Source organism: Sebastes umbrosus, chromosome 4, assembly GCF_015220745.1.
Source record: "Sebastes umbrosus isolate fSebUmb1 chromosome 4, fSebUmb1.pri, whole genome shotgun sequence".
Taxonomy (NCBI): Eukaryota; Metazoa; Chordata; class Actinopteri; order Perciformes; family Sebastidae; genus Sebastes; species Sebastes umbrosus.
In genome coordinates, this window is record NC_051272.1 from 8832455 (window position 1) to 8853882 (window position 21428).

At 38.6% G+C, this 21428-nt stretch overlaps 1 protein-coding gene across 1 annotated transcript; it reads right to left on the reverse strand.

Moving 5' to 3' along the window:
- Nucleotides 1-3252: 3252 nt before the first annotated feature.
- cdhr5b (cadherin-related family member 5b) lies at nt 3253-15306 on the reverse strand. The gene is made up of 14 exons (XM_037766937.1): nt 15222-15306; nt 12594-12772; nt 11940-12029; nt 11633-11719; nt 11314-11415; nt 10229-10414; nt 8726-8816; nt 8527-8624; nt 8135-8338; nt 7194-7304; nt 7040-7106; nt 5202-5588; nt 4164-4333; nt 3253-3798 (listed from the first exon to the last, which is right to left on the reverse strand). Exons 1-14 carry the CDS (start codon nt 15304-15306, stop codon nt 3253-3255), a joined length of 2403 nt encoding a protein of 800 aa, XP_037622865.1.
- Nucleotides 15307-21428: the final 6122 nt, after the last annotated feature.

A 21428-nucleotide genomic window follows, 5' to 3' on the forward strand; every position in this document is an offset into this window, starting at 1 on the left:
AAGTGTTTGTTAGCCAGCTTAAATTGCAGCTATGTACCTTTTTAAGTAGTGTGTCTGTTCCTGGCGATCACCACCGGTGTGTATTAACTGTCAGTCTGAAGGCTGTTACACCAGCATTTAATACTTTTATGTCACGTCAAATTCACTCCATTTCAATGAAAACTAATTTGACCAAAAAACAAACTATCCAAAGAGTAAAGGGAGTAAAGGTAAAATTACTGTTGATGATTGTTTCTAAATTTCACACGTAACGTCCAGCATTAATGAAAGCGGTTTGTTTTCTCCTCGAGTCAGTAACGTATATCAATGTTTGTTCAAATACGCAGTTTTGATAAATCTTTCTAACTGGTGTGATCGGGCCTCACGAAGCTCTTTCGTTGCCAAATAGTTTGTCTTTTGTAGTTTTTAATTCTTGCAATATTGATGCCAGTTGTTAACGCCATGTTGCCTCATTCAGACTTTTTGTTTTACACGCGTCCTGACTCTCTTTCGCTTCAACTCCTAATCTTCCTCGGTTTGTTTTGTGGTGTTTCTCCGGTTTCGTTTCCGCCTCGTTTACGTCAACGCTGTGCACTTTTTATTTCTGTTGGCCTGTTGTGTCTTTGGGATTTAATGTTTTTTATAAAATGGTGTCATTGTACAAATAGGTGTAATTTTTTAAATGAAATGATTTCTGTTGTTAAAATGTGATGTACATTTTTTTTAATTTAAGTAAATCAATCAAACGTCAAACACTGACAATCTCCTGTTGTTTCTGTGCAGAGCCTGCTTCAGCTTGTTGTATGGCTGTATGGCATACAACACTATAACAGTTCTTTGTGACTTTTCTGTGTCATATTATACAATAACATTTCTTTGACTTTCTTTGGAAACTTTATAGACATTTTTATTTTTTTATGGTATACTATACTATAACTTTTTTTTAATTTATTTTTTTATATTTTTTGGGGACATTTTTATATATTTTGGACTTTTATGACATTTGTTGTGACATACTATACTATGACATTTTTCTGACTCTTCTGAACATTTATAAACCTTTTATTATAAATGTTCATGGTAAACTATACAATGACTTTTATGATTTATTTATTTTACATTCTTTACTTTTTTATAACTTTCCTAAGAAGTTTTTTTTTTTTTACTTTTTATGGCATACTGTACTATGTTTTTGACATTTTTTGTGACATACTATTGTATGACATTTTTTAGAGATTTTTTGTGACATATTATATGACTAAATTTTTATGACATACTATACTTAAACTTTTTCATTACCGTTTTATAAGACACTATACTATGACATTTCTTTTTAGCCTACTATAGCATGACATGAATGTCAAAAACTAACAGTCTCCGGTTGTTGCTTCAGCCTGTTGGTGTCAGTAGAGAATAATCTGCAGGTTGAATTCTTCCTCTGTGGTTTCAGTAGGAAAGTTTCTCTTTTTGATGATTAAATAAGGAGACTAAATTAACCACGTATTCACTAAAAGCAGTAAATTAATATTTACTTTAATTAATGTCAAATATTAGTTAAAGCATACACGATTACAAACATTTGTTTGTTTTTTTAGCTGACTCATAAATGTTTGAAGAAATTATAAGACACCTTATTCCGCAGTTTAAAGTTTTATTATTATTATTATACAATATGTTAATTTTGTTTTGAGCCAAACATCGAAAGACTTTTATTCATCATTCATTCAATCATTTCATTTTATGTCAGCTCTCTGCTCCAAGTTCAACATGAGGGTTAATTCTTTCAGTTCATCTGCTGACATGTTTCTGATCACGGATGTGTCATTTAATGGAAGTTCAGTTTGTTTCTGTCATGTTTTACAACCTTCAGTATCAGCAGGGAGGGTTTTATTATCACAGACTGTAACAGACATGTTTCTGTTTTTATCACCTGCTGTCTCTCTCTCAGTGCATTTCTAGTTTTAAAAGACATGTATTCATCTGTCAGCACTGAACAACCAACATAACCAGTAAATAATCAACTCAAAATACCAGTAACTCGAGTGCAAAACAGAAGTGTTGCAAAACTTTAACTACAGTGACAGCTGATTCCTCCTTCAATTATATCTTCAATAATTAATTATAAATGTATGTATGCACGCCTTAACACACAAGTAAGCAAGTTTAAAATACATGACTGATTTTAGTGAGCATAAATCAATAAATATTAGGGCTGTCAATCGATTCAAATATTTAATCGCTGATGATTGTTCACAGTTAATTGTGATTAATTGCAAATTAATCTAATTTTTTATCAGCTTAAATGTACCTTAAAGGGAGATTTGTCAAGTATTTAATACTCTTATCAACATGGGAGTGGACAAATATGCTGTTTTATGCAAATGTATGTATATATTTATCATTAATTATTATTAATTTGCGTTAATGCGTTAAATAAATTTTAGCGTTAAAACAAATTTGCGTTAACGCGTTAACTTTGACAGCCGTAATAAATGCACATGTTTAGTTCAAAAATCTTCCACGGACCACAACTGCAATACTAGCAAGGACCACTAGGGGTCCACAGAAACGTTGGTGTCCATTCCTGTATTTCTACTACACTGATCTCAACAACCTCAAACTCTCTTTATACATGAACATAGTATCTTTAATCAAGTTACATTACATTAATTATGACACATGAAGCATTTACATCAGGGATGTCCATAATTAACCGTTTAACCGTTAACCGACATTAAGCATTTTAACCGATTAACGCTATCGGTTAAAACGGTTAAAAGAAATGTTAATAATGAACTCAAAAGCTGAGCGGCTCAGAGGAGCGGCTCGTCTCTTTAAGGAGAAAAGCCGGTCCATCTTAACAGCCCACCTTAAGAGGCGGAGCCTAATATAGATATCAACGAATATCTGTTGTGCTCCTGCAGCTGGTAGGAGGCACAAATCTTGTCGGTTAACGGTTAATAATCGGTTAACGAGGGTCGGTTATCAGTTAAGAACATTTTTAAAAATGAGCATCCCTCATTTACATCAAGAATAAAAGCTTTAAAAGGTTCAATTAACTTCACACACAGGGCGAGGCTAATGAATTAGATTCATTACTACTTGACGTTTTTTAAAAATCTTTCCATGAGGTGTGTTCAGTGCTGGTTCTGTGCCACTGGGCCTCTGTAATGGACTGATAAGGCAGAGTGTTATAAAGACTGCTGATGCATTGCCATTAGATTTTATGAGGGGTGGTTCCCGCTATGTACTCGTCTTACCCGTTGACGCCTTTCACAGATCAACGGTCAACACTTCGTCACCCTCTGAGTCCTCAGCTGGATCCTCCATTTTCACCCCGAGTCCACTGTCCAGATCTGCATCATTAAAGACGACCTTCTGGGTTTTTATCCGCGGGTTGTCGTCTTCGTCATCCTCTCTGCCGCTGGATGACGGTTCCTCGTCTTCCTCCTCGCTGTCGTCCTCTCTGCTGTCTGGGATTATGACCACCTCCTCCTTTGCGTCGGGGTCGATGTCCTCCTTAAACCAGACTGACTTGTACCCCTCGTCCATTCGTCTCTCCTTGGTCAGGATGGGTTTCACCTCCTTCTCGTTGTCGGCCTTGTCTGACCCCGCCAAGCTGGTGTCGTCATGCAGGAGGGCATGCAGCGGCCCCAAAGACTGGGCGATGACCTTATTGAGCGGCAAGTCCACTGCCGCTCTGCCAGCCATTACGCTTCCCCCCACTGGACCGCCGGAGACAGTGCTGCCTCCATCGTCATCGTTTTGAAAGGCCTCATTGGTGTACTGAATGCCCTCCTTCTGACTGCCTTGAGCCAGCTGTGGAAGGACAACACATTCAGTTATGAGCACAAATGGAAATTGTGTCCTAAAGATGGTCCTAGGAAAGGCTGATGACCAAAAGCAGGACTCATTCTCTGGGAGCCATGAATAAACCACCACAACTCTAATGGAAATCTGACCGGTAGTTTTAGGGATATCTGTCTCTGAGCCAAAGTGTTGGATGGACGGACAGTTTCTAAAAAGCTAGATGTGTTAACACGTCTGCATGTTTGTCACTTTAGTGAAGTGGTATACAGTAATCTTAAATCAGAGACAGGGATGAGTCTGGATGGTTGGAAAACGTTTCTCTACTCAGTGTACTTGCCCTTACTCTGCACTTTAACAACCAATTTTGAACTTACAGAGCTTTGGAACATGCTGGCTTCGTAGATCTTTCTCCAGTCGGCGTTCCCCCTCCGAATGCAAAAGGCGAGCACCCCGATGACCACCAGACAGATTAACAGCAGGACACCCAGGGTTGCACCGAGCACTGCCATGTCCACCAGCCCATAGCCACCTGACGGTACGATCACTAAAGAAAAAAAAGTCAGTAAATACAGGTGTCACTAAAAACAGCTAACTCTGACACCAACATGATGGTCAGTCTTAAACGTGACTACCGTCTAAATACTTGAGTCCTACTATACTATGACATTGTTATGACATACAATTATATGACACATTTTTATGCCTGCTATACTATGACATTTTTGGATATATTTTTATGACATACTACACTATAATATATTTGTGACATACTATACTATGACTTTTTAAGTCTTTTTAAGGTAAGGATGTGAGTGACTTTGACAAGGGCCAAATTTTGATGGCTAGACGACTGGGTCAGAGCATAATAGAAGAGCTATTGTAGCACAAATTGCTGAAAAAGTTAATGCTGGTTCCGATAGAAAGGTGTCAGAACACACAGTGCATCGCAGTTTGTTGCGTATGGGGCTTCGTAGCCGCAGACCGGTCAGGGTGTCCATGCTGTCCTAATGTTATGGCTGATCGGTGTATGTTGGAGCTTTTGTTCTTTTGTAATGTTCATTATCACTAGTTTAGCATTGAGCTGGAGGATGAGTTTCAGGTAATTCTGTTTAAACCTGATAGCACTTTTTCAGACCTGACTGCTGTCATTGCACAACAAAGCAGAGCTCTGTGGTTGGTCGCTTTGCATGTTAACAACAAGACTCCTTTTCTTGTCAAAATAGGCAGCTCTTGAACACATTTTGAACCCTACCATTACAGGAACTCAGAAGTGGACTCTTGTGTCTTCTGGTTTGGTTGCCACTTTTTTTGTTAACCATGTGAGAATCGCTCTCACCTTACATGCAGCTTAATTTCCCTCAACGGGAAAATATTTGATACGACTGAAGGTATTGAGAGAAAAATGTGACTACCTGTGTGAGGGTGAGCTGTGCCATCACTGGTCAAACTGGGATTAGTGGTGGAAATGCTGCCTTCACTGGTCAAACTGGGTTTAGTAGTGGAAATGCTGCCTTCACTGGTCATACTGGGATTAGTGGTGGAAATGCTGCCTTCACTGGTCACACTGGGTTTAGTAGTGGAAACGCTGCCTTCACTGGTCATACTGGGATTAGTGGTGGAAATGATGCTTTCAGTGGTCATGCCAGGGGTGGTAGTTGAGAGGCTGCTGTCAGTTGATGTAGTGGGGTTGGTGGTAGACACAATATCTTCTGTGGTCTTGCCGTTGGTGGTGGATTCCCCTAAGGGCGTTGTGTCTATACTGCCTGTAGTGCTCAGAGGCAAACTGGTGGTGGTGAGACCTGGGAGGAGAGCACACTTTGAAGCTTAATGGTTTCACCTCGTGTCCAGGTTTTCTACGAACCTAAAAGGTGCTTCAGACTGGTTGCAAAGAGAATTTTCACCTTCGTCTATTTGCACAAACTTGACTTGATTTTTTTTTTTTATTAGCCACAAACAGCCAATCAACCCAATGGTACCAACATGTGTTCTAGCTAGCCAACAGAGTTCCTGTGTTTGTGTTTTGTTTGGTGGAAGCTCAGGCTTTGTTTATCAAACTGTGTAGAAAATGGAAGGACTGTCACAGAGAAGAAAGGATATGGCTTGGCTGCATGTATTGAATGAAATAAATGCCATTTCACCGTAAGTTAGAACTGTAGCAGACATTAAAGAGATATGGTTAAACTTTAAAGCAATTCTCAAAAAAATAATTGCAGCCCACAATAAAGAAATAAGTGACACAGGATGAGGGAAGTACACCTCATCCAACGGCCCTTCAGCAATCCTATAGCGCCCTATCATGCTCCTTTTCTACCACCAGGGTTTCTGCATATGCATGGTCAGGAGTGCACATTCTCAGGACTGATAAATGACATCCTCTATGTGGAAACGTCAGCATTCAGCACAAAAACTTTGTATCCAAACGGTTGATAAATGAGGCCCAGTTTTTCTATTTTCTTGTCTTGTCTGCACGTTTATGTTCAGGAAGTGGAATCATAAAGCTTCAGTTCTTGAAAGATGTTTAACTCATGCGTCTCCACGTCTGCTTGCAAACTAGCTTCGGGTCACATACGTTTGCTTCTTTACACGACTGCGGCGCCTCTGAAATTCCCTTTCTGTTCAGTCTGAACCCTAAAAGAGCTTCCAAACCTAAACTAAACTGACGAGAGTACTGCCAATCAAACACTGTGTTCCAAAAAAACTGCACTAAGACTGCACGAAAAGGTCTTTGACCACATCGAGGTGAACTCTGTTGTGTTTTTTGGTGACATGAGAGCAGACCAACCACAGGACTGTGCCACAGTGGATACGTGACACAATTCAAAAACAGAACTAAACGCAGTAGAAATGAAGAATCAACCTCTTTTTCCCAAGCAATTGATGAGACAGACCGAATGAGGCTTCCCAGGTACTAAATTTACACCCTGGTTCCTCTGGTGGAAATGCCGGTAAATTTGCTGAATTCATGAAAAGGTTCCTGGAAAAGTACTGTGGTGGAAACGGGCAAATTGTGGACAAAATGTATTAAAAATGAAAGGATCTTTTGGTCTGGAGTGATCAGCAGCTAATTTGAACATTGCAGTTTGCATGTTACAAAGCTACAAGCTCGTGAATCTAGCACTCATGCATGTATTTGACGGTCATGCACAACATTGAAGCATAACGCTGCATTGAGCCTGAAGCAGAGCCTGAGCGGTTTTGTTGTCTAATTTTCAACATTTAGTAGAGCCCTCTGAGAAGGATTTCTTCCTACCTGAAGCCACCTCCACGGAGAGCTGAGCCGTAGCTGATTCTTCGTTAGATTCGTCTGTTGCCACCACCTGGAAGTACGAAGTTTAAGTTAATTACTTAATAGAAAATGACCTATCAATCAGTCACTTTAGGTTTTACTAGATTTGTAAACTCACTTGCAGAGATAATGTGCCCTCTGGGAGATCCTTTGTCATGAATAAATAGCTGCCAACGACGGAGAAATCACTGCTCCCATTCACGTAGTAAGTGATGAGGGGATTTATACCCTGTTCAAACAGAAATTAAAAGGTTAGTGCTGCAGATCAAGTAGACCGAAAACTCCCAAAAGATATCCACAGTCCTCAAACACTCAAAACTGATATGAGGAATATTCAGTTAAACAGTAACCCACCACTTTTAGTTCACAATGAAGTTGCATTAGCCAGCAGAATTAGCTGAAGTTAAGAGAGTTTGCCAAAAACACTGCACTGTTAATGCAAAGTAGTCTGGTACGTGCTTTTTTAGGGCTGTCAAAACGCAAATTTGTCTTAACGCCACTAATTTCTTTAACGCATAAACGCAACTTATGATTTTTAGAATGTGGCAGACTCAGTTTTAAAACTAGAGTGAAGATACTGGCATCATATGAAACTAGAAAACCTAAAGAATCGATTGGTACCAACCATGTCATACTAGCTTGTCTAGAAGGATTATGATTTGAGCATATTTTTTATGCTGAATGCAGTACCTGTGAGGGTTTCTGGACAATATCTGTCATAGTTTTGTGTTGTTAATTGATTTACAATAATGAATATATACATACATTTGCATAAAGCAGCATATTTGTCCACTCTCATGTTGATAAGAGTATTAAATATTTGAGAAATAAATAGTGAAATGATAGTTATTTTTGTCCTGATTTATAATAAATTGATGGTTTTCTTTTCACATAACTGTCTCATGGCGTCCTTTCATATGCTTCAGTCTCTCCAGAGCCTTTGTTTGTTTGAGAGGCCGTAACAATGCACAAATTGAAAATGCATATAAAACAGGTGGGTGGAAACACACTTTGATTCACTAGAAGTGCACAGTATTAGTGTTGGAATCAGTGTTTTACCCCAGTGGCAGCGTAGTCATCATCCGTGGCAAGGATCTGCAGCGGCTCATCCATGTTCTTCGGGTCCATCGCCATCATGCCCACTGCGGTGATGACGCCTTCGTACTGAGACTTCTGAAACTGTGGATGGTGGAGACTCTTCACCTGAACACTGACTGTGACGGTGGTGGTGGCAAACTGATAACTGTTTATCTCCTGAGCAGCCTGGGAGAGAAAAACAGCAGGACCTTAACCAGGATTTTAGAATTACAACAGTACAACTCCACCCAACCAATTCTGACTACCCACCAACCAAACTCAGCAAATCTTTCAATAAATAACAAATTCTAGGCGTCGAGGTTAAATTTAGTTTTTTGTTTGAAGACAGCGTCATTTGAACGTTTTGTCTTTACCAGAACTGTCAGACTGATCGTCCCGAGCACATCGGCCGGCTTCAGCATTGTGATGTTCCCCGTGTTCGCGTTGATCTCAAACAGACCGTCAGCATTTCCTAAAACACAGACAGACTGAGCTGATTGGAGCTGCCAATCATCATCAACTTATATCTGTGAATGTAGACGCCAGGCTGAAGAACAAACCGCTGTTACTTACCGTTCAGGAACGAGTACGTCATTTTCTCATCTATCCCTGAGTCTCCGTCGATGGCGTGCAGTGGTCCTGGTTCCAGAGGTAACACTCCGATCTGCAGAGGAGAAAACACTCTGATATAGTATAGGCAGTATATTTGTGGCATCATTGGGCAAAAACTCCATAATAACCTTTCAGCATATTGTGATTCAAGTGTTGTGAGAGACAACTAGACTTCTGCATCTCCTCATGGCTAAGTTTTCAGGCTTTAAAAAATCTACTATCTACTTTGGCCAATCACAGGTCATTTCAGAGAGAGAGAGCGTTCCTATTGGCTGTGCTCCGGCTGGTGGGCGGTGCTTGGTATTTCCCCAACTGATCTCAACATAGCTGCCGGGTCACGAACTTTCTCATTTTACAGCTAAACAGTACACTACAAGATGTTTCTGGAAACATTTGAGGTGAGAAATAGGCATTAACGTAACATAATATTGATTCATATTTGATCAGCGCTGCCTAGTTTGACCGTTTGGTCGGAGTTCGCGAGTGATTGGGAGCCGGCTCTCATAGATAGCAGATGGACGGCAGACCTCAGATCAGCTCTGACTGCTTGTTTTCCTCTGGTCTATGAAATCTTGCAGATGCCGTTAGGAGCATCGGAGGACACAGAGGAACATGATTTTTTTTTCAGGTTACCTGTTTCACGCACTACTGTCATAATATATTGACTGTTTTATAAAAATAACTTTTTTTAATCATATTTGCTCCAATCTCGCCTACTTCAGCTTTAACTCTCTGAGACCCATAATAGACCCGTTTTTTTTTTTTTTTTTTAGGGGGCTACAGGGGGTCTTTAGGGGAAGGTAGCAGGTCAGCAGTAGGTGTCACAAAGAAGTGGTGTACATCATCTGAAAGCTGGGAACCTGAAGATTAATTTGAGATGCAGCTCAGCACTGTGTGTTAAGTTGTTTGAGTAATTTTTTACACAGATTTAGTGATAAATGTAATAATTTTTTATCACTCGAGAACTGATAAACATGATCAATAATCCCTGCAAAATACCACATTAAGACACCAAGACCTTGAGGAACATCATAGAAAAAGCCATGCAAGGTTTGGATGGCGAGCACTTCCGTTGTGTAAACTGCTCAGAAACCCCCTTATTGTCAATCTAAAGCCATCCATCCTCTGAATTCTCTAGGTCTCTAGTTTGTGGCTGCAAAGTTTCATGAGGCTGTGATGAGGTCAACACAGGTCATTTTATACAGTGAGGTCAAGTTTAAAAAAATGGTCTAACTTCAATGAAATGGCTCCTATGGGGACTAACATCATCACACATGAATACAGTTGGGCTCATTGGATCCACAAGATATCAGCTTTAAAGTGATACACAACGCATGTAATTCAAGACTGTTTAGGGACCTCAGTATGCAGAAATATTCAGATACACTATTTTAGAAAAGGCGAAAATAACACATTTGTACTGCAGTCAAAAAGCTGCATGGTTTTCCAGATAAAGTGACGCACCTCTTGTTCGTTTAAGACGACCCTGCCGGTGTAGCCGGCGCTCTGGCAGACCACAGCCCCCCCGATCTCATGCCTGCTGCAGGGCTGGAACCACGGCGGCCTGTTGTCAACGTCTAAAATGGTGACCACGATGGTGGTGGTGGCACTGTATGAAACCCTGCTATTGGCCGGTGTCAATGGTGTGTCCTTTAAAAAAAAAAACAAGAAATGATAATCTGATTATTTCAGTGCAAAGTAGCTACAGTCGGCAGATGTCTGAAAATACTCACGTCTTGTACTTCAGTAAAAGCAACAATACCACATGTAGAAATACTCTCTTACAAGTAAAGTCCTGCATTCAAAATCTTACCTAAGTAAAAGTACAAAAGTATTAGCATCAAAATAAACTTAAAGTACCAAAAGTAGAAGTAATTACTATGCAGAATAATATATATAATATAATTATATTATAATTAGTGATGCATTAATGGGTTCATCATCTTAATGTTACAACTTGTAAATATGGAGCTATTTTTAATTTATTTTTGGATATTTTATGAATGTTTGTCTGATAATTCATCAATATTTTTGGGATATTTTACAAATATTTTTGTGGATACTTTAATAATGTTTTTTGAATATTTTACTACTATTTTGGGGATTTTTTACTAATATTATTTTGGATATTTTACAGATATTTTAATATATTTTACTTATATTATTTTGGATATTTTACAGATTTTTTAATATATTTATTGATATTATTTTGGATATTTTACAGATTTTTTAATATATTTTACTGATATTATTTTGGATATTTTACAAATCTTTGTCTGGTGCTTTGCTAATATTTTTCTGCTATTTTACTAATATTTTGGGGAAATATTTTACTAATATTCTGGGGATATTTTACTAATATTTTAGGCAAATTTTGCTAATATTTTTTGTATATTTTACTAATATTTTACTAATATTTTTGGGATATTTCATTTCTTCAACATCTTAATTTTGCAGCTGTTAAAGGTGGAGCTCATTTGAATTGCTTTGATTTCATTGAGTCCGAAAAAGGAAATCAGTGTTCAGAACCAGCAGTGAGCAGCACTCACCTGAACGGATAATATCAGTTGGACAGTTTTGACTCTCTCGTAGTCGAGAGGCGTCTTGACGAGGAGAACCGGGTTGATAGGTGACCTCAGTTTAAAGCCGTCCTGCAGAAATCAAACAGGACAATAAAAACTCTTTAGATCTGCCTCTTGAGCTAGCAGTTTACCCCCTGCTAGGCTAGGCTAAACACGTCCTGGTCCCATCTCTGTACTGGAGGTTAAACTAATATCTCATCTGACTCTGGGAAAGAAAACAATAAGAGGTTTTATCTAAATGTTGGACCTACTGAGAGATAAAATAAAAATAAATACGAGGTCTTACAGATTCAGACGTCAGTGTGTAGTAGAGTGTTGGAGAGTCCAAGTCTGTGGCAGGGAAGCGGCCCACGCTCATGTCAACAGGAGACATCTGGGACAAAAATCAGTCAGTGTGATGAAATATTAACATGAAACACAGTTTTACATAGTATAGCAGCCACAACAATGATTTATTCTGAAAAGTCTCTGACACTTGCATCATCAATAGACCTAATTAACCCGATCAGGTCTGTAAAGCAAAAAAATAAATAAACAAGTACAGTGATGAACAATAGTTCCTGTGTATTTAAAGGTATTTATCAGACTCTTACCTCATTGGCATCGACACGGTAGAGGTTCAGATCAAAGACTGGAGGGTTATCATTTACATTGGTCACAACCACAACAATGGAGAGGCCCAACTGGAAACAAAGAGACACAAACCTTGTTTAAACTACTTATGTTGTTATTGATTTTATATTATTGTTTACAATTATTATTGCATGCTTAGTACAACTAATAGGCCTAATATGTGACTAAGATATTAAGAAAATGAAATAGATCAAAGACACAAAGAGTGTGTTCCAATCCGCGTACTTCTGTGCTCACACTTACTACTTTGAGTGCATAAGTGCGTTCTCTCTGATTTATGTTGAGTGTTTCATTGTGGGACAACATCACACTCATTCATCCAGTGAATTATTAATCATCATTTTAACAGTTTGAATACACCATAAAGTGAAACATTAAAAGTTAAAATCAGTACGGTTTAAATGCATGTCAGTTTAACATGTTTAGTGGATGAAGACAGTTTTACCTCAAGGTTTGTGGCTGTTTCAGTGCAGGTGATATCGACTGTATGAGTATTATCAGTCTGCAAACAAAACAAACTTTATGCTCAACAGTCAGGTATTTTGCACAGACTAGTATCTAAACTGAGACATGGGTTTGGATCTGGTTGACACCATTAGTCATGACCCACATACCTCATAGTCCAGCACCCTCTCAGCTATCAGGTTGTTCCCTAAGAGGCTAAACGGGTTGTCGGGGTTAGCAGGAGGAGGTTTGAAATCGAGGGTCACCCCTGGTTTGACAGTGATCGTCTGCACGACATCACCCACCGCGTTGTTTTCTTGAAAACTCACAATTTGAGGAGCAGAACATACTGTTGGGAGAGAAGAAGAAAATGGATATCAGTTTCATCTCTGTGTGTCCAGTACAAAGGATCGGAGTGCTAGCTGGAAAACATGAAAAACTTAAAAGTTGTATACATGTAGAGGTCCAGACCCAGCATGCACTAAAATATCATCATAAATACTTGTTTAAGTTCAAACATAGTGTTAGTTTGACCGAGTGGAGGACTAACACTATAACTTAGTAAAAACTGGTCGCACCTTATACAGTAACATTACAACTAAGTTGTAGAGTATGAGGGGTGGAAGTAGCAAAAATGAATTGATAAAAATGGAGGTGATGAAGATGCATGTGAATTGAAAAATGGAGCCATAAATTATCAAGTGATTATGATAAAAACAGAGCCATGTTTCATCATTTTACCCATTTTACATTCACCATTCGTCATTCACAACACAAAACTGCCATTTATGGCCTCAAGGGTGGAAGTAACAAAAAATAACTGAAGAAAAGGGAAGTGTTGAAAATGCTTATGAATTAATAATGGCAGTGATGAAAATGAATGTGAATTAAAAAAGAGTGATACATTTTCAGTTGATTTGATAGACTTGATTGACATTTTATGATACCCCCGCGATAACGTAGTCGGGGGGTATATAGCGCTCCGCGTGTCCGTCCGTCTGTCCGTTCGCGTGTCACACTTTCGTTTCCGGAGCAGAACTCAGAAGCCAAAAATATAGATTTTTTTCAACTTCAATTTTGTTTCCGGAGAACAACTCGAAAAATATTTCACTCAGGAACTTCACATTTGGTTTGATGGTTGACAGTGTGGTCAAGTTGTGCCTTTTGGAGGTTAGAAGTCCAGGGTGCCCAAAATTTCGGCCAAAAACTGTGATTTTTTCCACTTTAATTTAATTTCATCCATAGAACTCGTTCCATTATTTCCAGAAGGGGGTCAAGCAGTGAGCGGGGTTATGTGAGCCATGCTCACTTTTGCCTTGTTTGAAACAGTGTTAATCTGATAATCAGCTGTCGACAATCATTCACAACACCCAATTGACATTTATCGTTTACTGCACGCAATATTTGTTACATCCTCCCAAAATGTCAATCAAAACCCACGCTCACTGACGACAGAGCAGGCGACTGTCTGCACAAAGACGAGAGTATAGCGGTTCGCTGAGTGGGCGTGGCATTTTTTCTTTTTTTCTTTGATAGGGTGGAAGTAACACAAATTGCGTGCTGTAAACGATAAATGTCAGCTGGGTGTGGTGAATGACGAATGGTCGACACTTGATTATCAGATCAACACTGTTTCAAATAAAATCAAGTTTATCAAATCAATTGAGAATTTATCGCTCTATTTTTCAATTCACACACATTTTCATCACTTCCCTTTTCTTCAGTTATGTTTTGTTACTTCCACCCTTGAGGCCACTTTCCCAAAACGATAAATGTCAATTTTGTTTTGTGAGTGATGAATATAAGATCGTGAAAATGATGAAACATGGCTCTGTTATCAGCTTTAAATTAAATCAAATCAATTGATAATTTATCACACCATTTTTCATATCACATCCATTTTTATCACCTCATTATTTTTTTGTTACTTCTACCCTTCACAGTAGAGTTGGCACATTCGTGATTTAATGCTGTGTTCACTTGAAATGGGAATTACTGCTGACAAAACCTGTTTGTTTGTAACAGAGACTTGTAACTGTTCAGGTGTTAATTTCTCCAAAATGGAAGTTTTCTCTCAAAAAACACAGGACTTTCACCCAGGAGACCGCCGTTTGTGTCTCGTGTGAAACCCAAAGTCAAAGTTGATTTATTTGTCACATAACTTCTGTACTTAAGTTTTGGCACTTTCAATGTTATTTTAACCCACAACCACGATCTTTTCCTAAACCTAACTAAGCATTTTTGTTGCCTAAGCCTAACAAAGTCGAACTTTTCCTTAAACTAACTAGGTAGTCATATTTTGAAAAGACTGGAGTGGAAATTGACACACGGGTCATGTGTTGATGGACATTCGTAGGAAAAAGCACAAACAATACGTTGTTGAAAGTCGTTCTAAGCGTCATGAAAAAAAAGGGAAATTCATTTCTATGTACAAATAAAATAGATTAAATTCCGTGACTATTTCACAAACTGCAGTGAGACTGTGTTGGAACGTGATATAATGTGCAGCTGAAGTTTTGCAACAGGCTGATAAAATTGATAAACATACTTTAAAATCCTAAATTGAACGTCAGCACTTATTGTAAATGTCTCCACCCTTCACTTCTCTGGCCGACACACGCATACTTTCCACCTCGCTGTTTCAATGTCAAACTTCCGTCTGTTTCAGTCACCTGAGGTCCTTCTGGGTTTACTCCACGTATATTATGTCTCTAAATTCACACATTGTGAGTCCAGTTAGAACTGGTCTGTCTGTACCACATGTAACATGTCAGCACGCTGTTATTGTCAGTACTCACTGTTTGCGGTGGTCGTTTGAAGCAGAATCAGAAATAGAAAGCTGAAGAACGTCCTCGCAGTGAAGTGTGGATGAATCCCGTCCATGTCTCCGTCCGTCTTGTCTGAACTGATACTCTGTCCTCGGCTTATCTGCTCGGCTTTATGGCTGCAGTGGACTTTTCCCCGTAATAAAAACATACAACACGTCTGTTTGTGCTGGGAAGTCATAAAATCTTTTGTGACAAATTGACTTTTACTTGATTGGTTTGACATGAGGCACATCACGGTAAAGAATCACGCAGAGAATTAATGATTACTTGATTCAGTTTTCTATCAACTAATATCTACATATAAGCATGATGCTTTTCTCCACTCTCCCTTCATCTACGGTTCATGTGTCATAGTTACTAAAAACTTAAGGAATCCATTGTTACCAACCATGTCATACTAGCTTGTTGTGAAGGAGGCTAAATAACGCCCCAAAATTACGCTAAATTTTGGCGAGGAAAATCATGGCCATTTTCAAAGGGGTCCCTTGACCTCTGACCTCAAGATATATGAATGAAAATGTTTTTTTTGGGTACCCACGAGTCTCCCCTTTACAGACATGCCCACTTTATGATAATCACATGCAGTTTGGGGCAAGTCATAGTCAAGTCAGCACACTGACACACTGACAGCTGTTGTTGTGTGTTGGGCTGCAGATGCCATGTTATGATTTGAGCATATATTTTATGCTAAATGCAGTACCTGTGAGGGTTTCTGGACAATATTTGTCATTGTTTTGTGTTGTTAATTGATTTCCTATAATAAATATATACATACATTTGCATAAAGCAGCATATTTGTCCACTCCCATGTTGATAAGAGTATTAAATACTTGACAAATCTCCCTTTAAGGTACATTTTGAACAGATACAAATTTTGATTAATTTGCGATTAACCACGATTAAATATTTTAATCAACTGACAGCCCTAATTCTAACTTCATCCTGTGATGAAAAATCTTCCCAGGTATATAAAATTCTTCAAATCGGGGATAAAATATTCAGATATCTTGAGGTCAGAGGTCAAGGGACCCCTTTGAAAATGGCCATGACAACCTCCAAATGATAGCTTGCGTTAATGAAATTAGTGGCGTTAAAACAAATTTGCATTAACGCATTGTTATCGTGTTAACTTTGACAGCCCTAGGATGTACCAATACTACGACAGAGTATTAGGGCCACATTGAGGAAAAAAAAATATCTGAGATTTCGAGAATAAAGTCATAATATTATGAGAATAAAGTCAGAAATTTCCGAGAAAAAAAGTTGTATTATTATGAGAATAAAATCATAATATTATAAAGTAGTAATTGGTCGTGTTATTTTAGAGGGGAAATCAAGCAACGTGCCGCCCTTGTGAAAATGAGGAACGTGGAGCATCTTGTGAAGTTATACTTTAGTTTAGGTTTCACAAATAACAAAATACTTAATCTTTTGGCACATCAGCACCACATTATCATACGTATCAGGATCTTAAAATGATTGTGCAAGAAACTGCGTTTATTCCGAAGAAAGAAAACCACACGGACCTGATGGGGGAATTGCCTCTTTTGAGGAAGAGGAAATAACTTTTTTTCTCATAAAGTTATGACTTTTTTCTCAAAATCTCAGATTTCTTTTTACCTCAATGTGGCCCTTATACTCCGTCGTACAATATATATATGTCGGTACTGGGGAAAAAGATGTGAATTTATGGAATAAGGGGGTTACAATTCGGGATCTTACAAAGAACTTGCTTGAGCAAGTCCAGTTTGTCTTGACTCAGCACTTCTAGATACGAAGACCTGGATGACTGAAATGTGAAACGCTCCACACAGTTACCAAACACACTGAACACATAAAGTACTTCATAAAACTTATTTTAATAACAAAGATATCTGTGTTTCCATATTAAATATGATTACAGATGCATATAAAGAACATCAGTAACATGTTTGTCCTTCTAACATCAGCTTTTTTTTGTTTGGTCTTCTACAGGTCGGTCGGCCAGTTGTTGTAGACGGATGGACACATGTACTGTCTCAGCAGCAGGTTCACCCTCTCCGTGTCTCCTCCCACCGTGCTGTGGACAAAAACACATTGACTGTTAAACTCTGCTGGAGGGGAAACTCGAGTTCTCGATATCACAACATTAAAATTGTATTTCCACAATATTTTTTAACATGTTTCTCTTATTACAACTTACCAACTGATCTTGTCATACAGTAAGAATAAACCTTTCTTGTTGTAACAGGAAACGTTAATATGTGGTTAGAAAACTAATTTGGCGTTATCAGCTTCTGTTTCGGTTTTGGAGAAACTGACCACAGAACTTCTTTATAACGTCAATTATCAAATAGTGTCGGATTTGGGCACTTTCTTTAACCCTCTGAGACACGTTTTACTGTCTTTCAGAGGCAGTTTCAGAGCCAGAATGAAGATACAGATATGATATGTAGGAGGCTAAATAACGCTCCAAATTTGGGCTTAATTTTGGCAAGGAAAAACTGGCATGGCCATTTTCAAAGGGGTCCCTTGACCTCTGACCTCAAGATATGTGAATGAAAATGGGTTCTATGGGTACCCACGAGTCTCCCCTTTACAGACATGCCCACTTTATGATAATCACATGCAGTTTTAGGCATAAAAAAAACATTTGCATACAGTATAAATGTGTTATTTTCGCCTATACTAAAGTGGTGTGTTTGAATATTTCTGCACACTGGGGTCCCTAAACAGTCTTTGAATTATATGAATTGGGTATCACTGTAAAGCTGAGACTCTTGTGGATCCAATGAGCCCAGTTGTTTTCATGTGTGATGATGTTAGTCCCCATAATAGCCATTTCATAATAGTGAGACCGTATTTTGAAACTTGACGTCACTGTATAAAATGACCTGTGGTGACCTCTAGGATAATCACAGCCTCATGAAACTTTACAGCCACAAACTAGAGACCAAGAGCATTCAGATGATTGATGTATTTCCTAGGTAGATTGACAATAACAGGGTTTCTGAGCAGTTTTCAGAACAGAAGTGTTTGCCATCTAATCGCAGAAATTTGCAATTCTTGCAGAAATCTCTAAATGTCAGAAGTTTTTGAAACCAAATCACAGCATGGCTTTTTCTATGGTGTTCCTCAAAGTCTTGGTGTCTTAATGTGGTATTTTGGAGGGATTATTAGTATTTTTTATCAATTCTTGAGTGGTTAAAAATGGTTAAATTTAGCACCAAATCTGTGTAACAAATGGTATCAACCCCAAAATTGCTTCAACAACTTAATAGACATAATAGAGCATGAGGATGACCATCATATACTTCTATCATAATGTTCTTAGCCCTTATACACTCAATTTATTTTAATTGATTAATTATTTATTTATTCATGTTTATTTCTGATTCATGACTAGAACAATTTGACACGCAGAGCTGAGTTGCATCTCAAATTAATCTTCAGGTTCCCAGCTTTCAGATGATGTACACCACTCCTATGTGACATCTACTGTTGACCTGCTATCTCCCCCTAAAAAAAACCTGTACCCTCCTAAAAAAGACAAAAACAGGTCTATTGTGGGTCTCAGAGGGTTAACCCCACCTGCAGGGAGAACCAGGCCTTTGTTTCAAACTTATATTCTCCTGATTTGAAATTACTTTTCATCATATTTTAGTGAGAAGCCTCCCTGTTTTCTGATCGGCTCCTGTTTAATTTGCTGTTGATGCAAACTCCACAACGTCCTCCATGTTTACCTGTTGTCTTGTATAATGTACATTTCCACTGCATTAATATCATCAGTACAACAACAGTAATGTCAAACCTCTCTGAATGATATCATACACTCTGCTGAAAACACTTTCTCTGTTTTTCATTCACTGATTATTTTTCAGTTGTTTCTACTCTGCTGTTTTTTCAATCCTCTAACATCAATAAAAGCAGAGCGGCTCATGGTTCGACTGTTGTTATAATGTCTCTGAAGTGTCACACCTCTTCTTGACGCCCTGCATGCGGCGCAGGAAGGCGCAGATGGAGCTGTGTTTGGCTTTAGATCGCAGGAACTCTGCGTATCTGTTGGAGAACTCGATGTCTCCCAGCTGCCTCCTGCGGTCCTGACCTGCAGACAACAGCTGCCTGAAACACAATCACATCAATAATTGCAGTAACAGTTTTTCATGCGCCGTCACAATTTAGATGTTTTTCATGGTTTTGATATCATGCTTTTGTGTTTTGTTGCTTTTTATGTATTTTTTACATTAAGACAATATACAGTAGGATATCTACTAGACATGCACTAACCATGTACAGAATATTACATCATAGAGTTTAAAATGAAGAGCAGCAACAACATGACTCAAAATATGATTCAGAACACTGAAAGACAAAGTGGAGAAATGTTTTCTCCTAAATTTAAATAAAGTTAAACCTGCAGTCTATGATTTTTTGGCCACTCTTTTTTACAGCTTTTTCTCTGAAAACAAGGCTATGAGAGCGGTGAGAGTGAACCAGAACAGTAAAGTTGTGGACCGGACAGATAAACAATGAGCTGAAACTCACTATGAAGCTCTGTAAAAAGCTGAAGGGAGCTGCAGATTCAGGTGGTGATTCTCTGTAAGTTCATCCTTACGAATCACCTCTTTAACATTGTAATTATAAAAAATATTGATTATAGCTGCTTTAAGTGACAATTTAAACCTAGACTCTGTAGCATTTGTACATAAGAGCTCCACAGGGAAGTGCAGATTCATTTTCTTCACTAAAAACTTTAAAAGTTTTTTTTTTTTTTCTCTTTTGGTGTAAACTCACCTGAGTCTGGCTTCCAGCAGAGCATCTGCAGAGTTCATCCCCGACAGAGACCACGGTCCGTTCAGGTGTCTGATCTGAGTCAGGAAACTCTCCACTTCATCTTCATCCCTGAGGTCACATGACAGGAAGACAACATTTAAAGCAAATACAAGTGAAATATCAATGGAGAATGAAAGGAGTATATCTCTGTAAAACATATAAAGCAGAAATCTCACACAAAAGGCCCAATTCCAAACCACCGTCTCCCTACCCACTTCCACTCCGTTTGCGCGTTCGCCATATTAAGTGTCATCCCAAACCAAGTGGAAACGGGTTATATATGGGTGTTATTGTTTTATACAAATCACTTATGACCATGTGGAAGTGGAGTGCGTTATCATATTTAGAGGAATCAGAGAGGGATTTCTTTGGCAGATGGTTTGATGTTTTTCAGCAGTGTCTGTGAGGATTATAGCTACAGGTGATGGTACCTGACAGGAAGTGATGTGGTGAGGTGGAGGAGGGCCAACAGCAGGAACACCTGAGTCACACTGATGGACGGCATCATGAGGATGAAGAAGATGAGGATGATGGTTTCCTGAGGAGACAAATGCATCCTTTAATGTCCTTTTGTTCTGGGTCTATTTGTCCTGGAAATCCTGCAGCATAACATTTAATTATAGACAACAGTTTGCTTCCATCTTTGTTGCAACAGTTTGTGTTTGCCTACTCTTTCCTGTTTCTACATGACAATCCTACGTGCATAAAGGCCAGCTCCATAAAGAAATGTTTTTCCCAGTTTGGTGTGGAAGAACTTGACTGGTCTGCACAAAGTCCCCAATGCAACGTCTTTAGGATGAACTGGAACGCCGACTGTGAGCCAGACCTGATCACTCAACATCAGTGCTGGAGCTTTTGTGGCTGAATGAGAGCAAATCCCTGCAGCTTTGGAATATTAAATAATTCAAAAAGATATGCTTGAAAATAAAGATTTGTACCTGCAATCTTAGTTTTGTGAGCTCGTACATTTAAAAATTACAAGTGTCCCACTGGCACTTAATAATAGTGAAGTGCCTCAAAACCAAACAAATATGGACGCATCACATCAGCCAAAAAACATCGTTCAATGTAATTTACACCAAAATGAATGGACATGGTGTTATGTTGTCAATGCACAGTATTTTAAACCAAAAGTTATTAACACAGGAATCTTCCATCCATCTCATAGGACATGAACTTTTTGCCCTGCAGCTTGTGAAGTAAGCTTATAAGTTTGGGAGTGAATGCACACACTTGCAAAAAACAAAAAGGTACAAACTTTTATGTACAAGTTTACAAAACTAAGATTACTGCTACAAAACTGTATTTTTCAGTACACCTTTTTAATGGATAGAATATTTCTGAATGAGGTGAAAAGCTTCCCCA